We start from the raw sequence: 8,693 nt of genomic DNA on the forward strand, positions 1-8,693 counted from the left end.
TTGAGAGAGATGGAGAGGAGAGTGAAGGAAAGAATCCAAATCCAAAACATAATCATGCTCGGATTACGAGGGACGGCCCAATCAAATGGGGCCTCCTCATCCACGTCAGCACATGACGTGGCCTCTCCGACATTAAATTTATAAAAAAACTTCATGCTAACTTATATATAAAAAAACTTAATATATATTAAATTTTATTTAAGTTTTTACATTAAATTTTTATTTAAGTTTTCTAGATATTTTATACTCCATCCGTCTCAAAATAATTGTCACATTTTACCACTGCACACTTGTCGATGCACAATTTTGATCATGAATATTTTTTGTTGTGTATTATTAAAAATTATGAAAAATTGATATTTTCATAGTACTCATCGATACAAATCTAACAAGATCTCATATGCTAATATTTATCTTTATACATTAGTAAAAGAATATGATCAAAATAATTTATATGAATAGTGCATACGATCAAATTGCGACAATTATTTTGGGACGATGGAGTATTCCCGTGCTTGGCACGGGCTGGCACACTAGTAAGTATGAATTTGATCTCTATCTTTTATAAATATGATAAATGATAAATTTCATACTGATAATACTGGAACTCAAAAAATTAGCCGACTATTGATAATTAATTATTATTTTTATGGCTTTCATTTTTGACGAGATATTAGTTATCTTGGCTGTAGTGTTGTTGTTGTGTGGCCACCGCAGGTTTGATTCATTTAATTTACTAATTAATGCGACAAGAATACAAACAAATACTACTAGTTTCTCAATTTTTAAGGTATATTTTTTATTAGATTTTTGATGTAGAACGTTGAATGAAAGAATTTCTATTTGTTAATCTTTTCATTCATCGGATTAATTGATAATTTTATATGACATAGACTGCTAGCTTAATCATGATCAGATGTACATGGCTTGCTTGCAAACGAATTCAAAGCACGTGGTTTAGCAATTGGAGTGTCTATTATCCACTCATGCAATGCAAGCCTGTCCTCCCTGACCCACTAGCTTGTTGCATGTAAAAACAAAACACGATACTATCTATAATCAAGAATTGGCTGATTTTTTAGTAGCAAGAGGTTTACATAGAATGAATCAGGTTTTAGATTCGATTCTCAGTTTCATTGTAAATAAAATATAAAAAAAATTTGTACCAAAAAAAATATATAAAAGAAATTGGATTTGATTCTCAATGCTTGAGTCAGCTGAGCTGCTACGCATACCTCTTCTCTCCACATCTTTGTAATAGATCGAAGAGCTACTCTCCCCCCAAACATACTTAGGTTAATTTGGGTTGAACTGGATAAACAATATAATCTTTGTGTATTTATTTCACTACTCTCTTTATCTTTGTTATGTGGATTGAGTGTTTGAATTTTCTCTACACGTACGGTCTAGATTTGTTCTAGGTTGGATTTTATTTGCTTGATATGTTTAATTAGTTTGGTTGCCATTATTATTTGTTCTACTTTGTTTTGTTTAATTTCATAAAAAGTGGTATTGTCTGTGGAAATTCTAACAATTTTTTCAAGTGAGCACCATGGGTAATAAATGATATATTCAAAAAACTTCTTGAAACAACAATTTCGAGTTGTGGAAAGTGAAGATAAAAGTAACTTTGATCAAACAAGAATGTGTAGAAGCTTTAAAAGGTGATACATTGATTTTGACCACTCTAACACAACCAGAGAAGAGTGGGATGATAGATAAAGTAAAAAATGTCATTATCATATGTCTTGAAGATAAAATATTGAGGGAAGTCATAACGACTAAGATGCGGCGACGATGTGGACCAAGCTATAATTGTTGTATATGACCTAATCATTGGCTCATATGTTATATCTGAAACAACAACTCTATTTATTCGGGATGATGATGTCAAAATTTATAGTGAAACAATTGATGGAAATCAACAAAATTATTATGATTTGCAGAATTGAAATGCATTTTGTTGATGAGGATATGGCTTTAGTATTCTTGTTGAGTTCGTTGTCCATATCTTTAAAGCTTTATAAGGATACATTCATTTGTGAAAAATATCGATATTTAATAAGACTAATTAAGTAAAATAAATATTCTCTCTTTTTTAATCATTACATTTCTTAATGCATGTAACCTCTATTAATTCCTAATTACTATAATCAAATGTTGGTTAAGTATACGTATCAACTTTTGTTCGTTCACTTTAGTTTAGGAGAAACAATCATTTTGGTTGCTGAATGAGCATTTTGTTGTCATTCTAGTCCCTGAATCAATAAAAAACACAAAACAGTCCTAGACTCTTGCCCATATTTTTATTTATCATAAGTTACAGACCCTCCTTCTAGGGTTTGCTGGTGCTGAAACTGGGTTGATATCAAAACAACGAAAAGGTCTCAACCATGGACCAATTTGAAAACGAGTTGCTGATTCATGGACCAAAATAATTGTTTTCTCAATTGTTTTTGTACTTTAGTCCCTAGTTAGATCATCAATCCATTTGTCCCACAAATGTGCCAAATCAGCAAGCTAGCTGTCTCGAAAAAGTGTCACAACAACTTTTTTGAAAAGTTAACGTCAATTTTTAAGGTCAATGACCAAATTGACTAACAGATTTTACAGTCGTAGGTTATTTTGTGTTTTTTCTTGAGTCAAGGACCAGTTTGATTGCAAGCTTCAGAGTTAGGGATCAAAATGGTTTTCCCCCCTTTAGTTTATAATTAGGAATAGTGATAGTGTGTTGGTGATTGACAATTTTTTGTATTGATTTAGAAACTGATATTGAGTTTGAACAAAATAGGTAATAAAGAATAGAACATAAACAAGAATTTGCACATCCCACTAAATCATGAGACAACTTTTTATCTAGAATATAAACTATCAAAATTACCAAAATACTATTTATTTTTCAACATAAATTATTTTATTTTATCATATATTATATTATTTTATATCTTACATTGTTTTGTGGGTACTTGATATTTTGCGAATCAAACTCATAGTCATAGTATAGTTTTAATGGTATACTAGTACTCCCTCCGGTCCTTATTATAAGGAACAATTTGGAAAAAACACACATACCAAGAAACCTTATCTTTCTTAATAAAAATTCTAAAATTTTACAATCTATTCCAAAACTAACCTTGGTGTATTAATTTATCCTTAGGGAATATATCACTCTAATTAATGCATAACTTTGGAATTGATACAATTTAATAAGGGTAAAAATGGAATTGTAAGAATAAATTTAATGATTGTTTCTTATAAAAAGGACCAAATTTTTTTTCCAAATTGTTCCTTATAAAAAGGACCGGAGGGAGTACTACGTACAAACCGTTTCCCACCGTTTTAGACTTTTAGTCCACATAAAAAGACAAAACCGAACACACACAAAAACTCTCACGCAATGTAATGGGTGAGACATAGTCCGGTTGTTTTCTTATCTATATATGATGTTTATTTAGAATGTTCAAAACTCATTGTGTGACGTAACAAAAAATCTTAACTCTAAAGTCTCACTTAAAATTCCAATTAATTTCATTTTCCAAAAAAGTGAGTCTCTATCTTTCTTTCGAGGAAGGTGTGTTAAAAAAAGTGATTTGAATATTAAGAACAATTATTGTCGTGGACCATTATTCAATTTGCCAACCTTGAATAGTGGTGCGCGGAATATCCAAGGACTTATACATATAAATTAGCCTTGAGAAACAAAGTTGAACAATGTCTCTAAAGAACACAAACTAGAGAGTAAACTAAACTAGCTTGTGAGAGCATAAATATATATTCATATAACTTCTTTTTCCAAGTAATAATTTGAAGATGGTTAGAGCTCCTTGTTGTGAGAAGAAGGGATTGAAGAAGGGTCCTTGGACCTCAGAAGAAGATGAAATCCTCACATCTTACATCCAAAAACATGGACATAGTAATTGGCGTGCCCTCCCAAAAGATGCCGGTAATTAATTATTAATTCAGTGTCTCTTAACTCACCAAACGAACTATCTGATTACTTTTTGTACCTAGTATATTTGTTAAATTCTTTTTAAGCAATGATGAAAATATTAGTTTTTTTTTTCTTTTTTGTTAAAATATTTTCAGTGTCTCTTAGCTTACCAAGCGAGCTATCTATTTGTTTTGGAATTATTTTTATGTTAGGCTTTTGGGATATTTGATAATTTATTATTTCCATTCAAATATATGTCATGAACTTGATGGTTGAGATATATTCTACTTGTGGGATGATTTGGAATGTTCTTAATTATCTTTTTGTGTGTTGATTTTGTTCTAATTTCTCTTGTCAACTTTGCAGGCTTATTAAGATGTGGAAAGAGTTGTAGATTGAGATGGATTAACTACTTAAGACCAGATATTAAGAGAGGAAATTTCACAAATGAAGAAGAAGATATTATCATTAAGATGCATGAATTGCTTGGGAACAGGTAAACACATTCAATTCATTTGCTGAAATTGTGATTTGGGTTTTCAATTTCTTGCTTATTAATTATTTTATGGAAAATGTTAACATGTGCACTAAAGACACATGTTAAGAATACAAATGTAGTAATATTTTCTTGTAACTTGTGCATTATATTTTTTAAACATTAAATTCTTTTATGTTATTAAATGTAAATTTCTATTTTTAGATACTTAACATGTGTTCTTGGTGCATATGTTAATATGACCTTTTTTATTAGTTTTTCTATTGATTAAGTAGTAAACAAGATTTAAGTGGTGGGAGCAAGTAGCATTTTTTGTAATTATTTTCCTCCTAACCTTTTTATAAGAGATAATTAGATCAATAAAAATTGATATATCTAATCTATAATATAAATTAAATACATTAATTTTTGTTGATTCGGTTGTCTCATAAAAAAACTCGAGGCAGTAATTTATAAGGGAAAAAATAAGTTGTGTAATTAATATTATTTTAATGCACATGTTAACAAGACCCTATAATATTATTTTTAACATTATTTTCTAAAATTGTCAAAAAAAAAACATTATTTTCTAAAATATCTATACAATAATACTAATCATTTGTTATATCAAGCAAGTGCATGAACACAATCAAATTTTATTGGCTTCTCAATGACTTTAAGCAAGAAGCAAAATTCCAATTTAATTCATTAATTAATTAAATACTCTTTTGTATTTATTTTCAGGTGGTCAGCAATAGCTGCAAAATTACCAGGAAGAACTGACAATGAAATAAAAAATGTGTGGCACACACATTTGAAGAAGAGACTAATCAAAAACACTAATAATCAACCAAATTCAAATACCAAAAAAAGAGCATCAAAATCAAAAATCAAAAGAACTGATTCCAATTCAAGTACTTTAATTCAATCACAAGATCCTTCTAATAGTCCTAATAATAATTTAATTGAAATGGAAACTGCATCATCAAATTCCAATTTTTCTAGTGATTTTTCATCACAAGGAAAAAATATTGACAATAGTGTCAATAATTTTGAAGACCCTGAAGACTCATTGGTGACAATGCTTGAAATTGATGAGAGTTTTTGGTCAGAGACAATAACTGATGATGAAATAAGTTCAACCATGCCATCAAATTCTATGACAATTATTTCAAATGAATTGCCAAATGAGCAATATCCTATTAATAATTCGTTGGAAAATATCCAAAAATCCTTTGATGATGATGATGGTATGGATTTTTGGTATGATCTGTTCATTAGATCAGGGGAAACAACAGAATTGCCAGAGTTTTAGACATTTTGTTGGTGTTACTAAATTTGGCATATGCCAAACATTTTTTTTAATTAAATAATGTTACTACCAGCTTTTAGAGGGTGATGGGCAAAAAGGGAAATACAAATTTTTGTTTATTCAATATATATACTGTGGAAAATAGCTAAATAATATTTTTCTTTTTTATTGTAGCAGATTATATATTAGGTTAGAGTTATTCAATTGCAATAGCAATAAATTATGTACTATGTGAATGTGAAGTATTCAAAACTTTTTTCATTTCACTCAGGGAAAAATCCAGAAGCTTATCATACCGGGGGTCGAAAAATAGTAAAATAATAATAAAAATGAATGTAGAATTTCTATTACACCTGTCCATGTAATTTTTTTTTAATGTTATCGTGTTATATTTACGAAGTTCTTGTTTAATAGTGACTAATGATTAATCGCCTCCGAGAAATATGTGGGGCACAAAAAATATGTTCTTCTCCTCAATCGAATTTTGTTCATACGCAAGAGCCAAATATGAAACTTTTGACTACTTACTCTTACCACTCGAAACGACTAATTTTTTATTTATTAAAAGACTATATTTTTAATAATTCAACACTTATAATTGTTCGACAATATAAATATTTTTACACCGTAAATACATATCAATTAAAATTCTTATTTATATAATGTAAATGATAAATAATAGATATATTTAAAAATTATAATATATTAATGGTATATGATATAATATGATATATTATGTTATGTATATGTGTGTATGTAGATGAGGGGGAGGGGGGCCTTGGCCACTGCTTGCCCCCCTCCAGGTCCGTCCCTGATTTCACTTGTTTAGTTGTATTGTCTAATTTATTAAGAGTTTAATGAAGATACACTAACCGATCGTGTAAAATAGTTCTATGTAATCATCTAATAAAAAAAGGGTAAATAGGGTTTTACCCCCTGCAAAATAGGTCAGTTTTGCGTTACCCCCCCTGCAAATTTTTTTTTGTGATTACCCCCTGTAAAATGAAGATTCCATCATTTACCCCCCAGTCAAATCAACAAAATCTTCTTACCCAAATTTCTCTCAAATTTCACATCTTATTAACAACTCTAAATTATTTCTCTTCTATAACCACAACTATACGATACAAAACTAAGCCAAAGTAACAAAAAATTTAAACTTTCCAAAACTCTTTAATTCTTGGATGAAGGTTTGAGTTATTAATTTAAGTTTAATGAATATTTTCCAGATCTACAGTTTGATGAACTTTTTTGTGTTAACAAGGAATATTTTCCAAAACTTTAGGTTTAATGAATATTTTCCAGATCTGAAAACAAAAATCAAAGGTGACGAAGAAGGTTTCTATGGGTTTCGGCGAAGGTGACGATGAAGGTTTATGTTGGTTTCGTTCAAGATGACAGGTTTAGATGATTTGGGTTTAAGTGATGAAGATTTGAGTTTGAAGATGATGAATAAGTAAGTGATGAAGATTTAGGTGTTGAGTATGTTGGTGTGTTGATTGATTTTCTTTTCTTAGAGAGGGGATAACTTTTGTTGTTTTTGGTTTTTTTGGAGAGAAGGGTGAAATTATAGCAATATTGAAGAAGATGAACCTTCAACCCCAATTACTATCGTTTTTTTCTTCTTTTTTTTCAGTTTTTTTTAATTAAAAAAATAATAATTATACATTCATTAATGAATTGACAATAAAAAAATAAATATAAAATAAATTAATTCCACTTGTACATGTCACGTCATCAATTTTGTCCAGTCAACATCCATGTTATTGGCTAAGGGGGGTAAATGATGGAATCTTCATTTTACAGGGGGTAATCACAAAAAAAAAAATTGCAGGGGGTAACGCAAAACTAGTCTATTTTACAGGGGGTAAAACCCTATTTACCCATAAAAAATTATCAATTTACCGTGTCATATAAAAAACATGGGTGAAGTAGAGTGATGTGGCATATGTTATAACCTGAGGTACAAACTAAGAGAATAACAAATGAGGTTGTGGTTTCATAGAATACCGATAGCTTTATTTGTGAAAATAAAGGTTACGATGAGAATATATGGCAAACTTAAAATTACTAGACTAGAAACATAAAGACTTAATTATATAAGCTCAAACTAACATGTAATAGCAGAAAACATGGTTAGTACTGTTATGGTGCATTTGATTCGTAAAACAACAAGAACTGGACAGAACAGCACAGGACAGAACAAGATAATACATGATAGGACAAAACTGTACCGGAGAGATATAGGGCGATAATATTTTTTTATTCGATAATAAAATGGGTACTTTCGTATTTTTTATAGTTGTGCTGTGGACAAAAAGTTGTCATATGGTTTAGTGAGGGACAAAAATCTTGTTCTTGTCATGTCCCTTGCTACCTAATTTGTCTAGTCTCATAATCAGTTTCAAATCAAACAGGGTACAATAAAAATTGTTCAGTCCAGTCCTCTGTTTTTTAGTAGATCAAACGCACCTTTCATGTTAATGCATATTAGTTTTTCTCGTTTACTAATATATATATGCGGCTGCGGGTTTCTCTTCACACCAACGTGTGGATGGTTGTAGTAAGGTGTAAGGAAACACTTAAAATATAATAATGGTCAGAAAAGAAACTAGTCAAAGTTCAATAACTATACATAATTTGTACCTGCAACAATGTGGTTAATACTTAATATTAATATAATATAGTTCTCTGTTTGCTTTGATTATAATCATTAAAGAATCATTTGGCTCAAATGGAAAGTTATAATATTTGAATTGGCATGCCAAAAACTTGGTCATTCCTGGTATAATTGCAACTTGAAAGTTTTCTAGCAAATAGCAAACTTGAATGGCAAGCCAAGTTACAGTTGATTGAGACAAGTTGGACAAAAAAGATTGTGATAAAACGACTGTTTCCTTATTTATTATAAGAATAATTACCATGTATTTTATAGATAAACAAGTAATAAGTAGATTTGCTTACCTATTTTCATA

The 8,693-nt window shown here is 29.8% G+C and overlaps 1 protein-coding gene across 1 annotated transcript; it reads left to right on the forward strand.

Annotated features, from left to right (window-relative positions):
• Positions 1–3,683: 3,683 nt before the first annotated feature.
• On the forward strand, positions 3,684–6,068 carry LOC123903015 (transcription factor MYB30-like). The gene is made up of 3 exons (XM_045952870.1): positions 3,684–3,943; positions 4,298–4,427; positions 5,151–6,068. Exons 1-3 carry the CDS (start codon positions 3,811–3,813, stop codon positions 5,719–5,721), a joined length of 834 nt encoding a protein of 277 aa, XP_045808826.1. The 5' UTR covers positions 3,684–3,810; the 3' UTR covers positions 5,722–6,068.
• The last annotated feature ends 2,625 nt before the right edge of the window (positions 6,069–8,693 follow it).

Source organism: Trifolium pratense, linkage group LG1, assembly GCF_020283565.1.
Source record: "Trifolium pratense cultivar HEN17-A07 linkage group LG1, ARS_RC_1.1, whole genome shotgun sequence".
NCBI classification, from domain to species: domain Eukaryota; kingdom Viridiplantae; phylum Streptophyta; class Magnoliopsida; order Fabales; family Fabaceae; genus Trifolium; species Trifolium pratense.

Coding starts and splice junctions, on each gene's coding strand:
- LOC123903015 (XM_045952870.1), top strand. CDS start 3,811: ATGGTTAGAGCTCCTTGTTGTGAGAAGAAGGGATTGAAGAAGGGTCCT. Junction 3,944..4,297: donor TGCCCTCCCAAAAGATGCCG/GTAATTAATTAT, acceptor TCAACTTTGCAG/GCTTATTAAGATGTGGAAAG. Junction 4,428..5,150: donor CATGAATTGCTTGGGAACAG/GTAAACACATTC, acceptor ATTTATTTTCAG/GTGGTCAGCAATAGCTGCAA.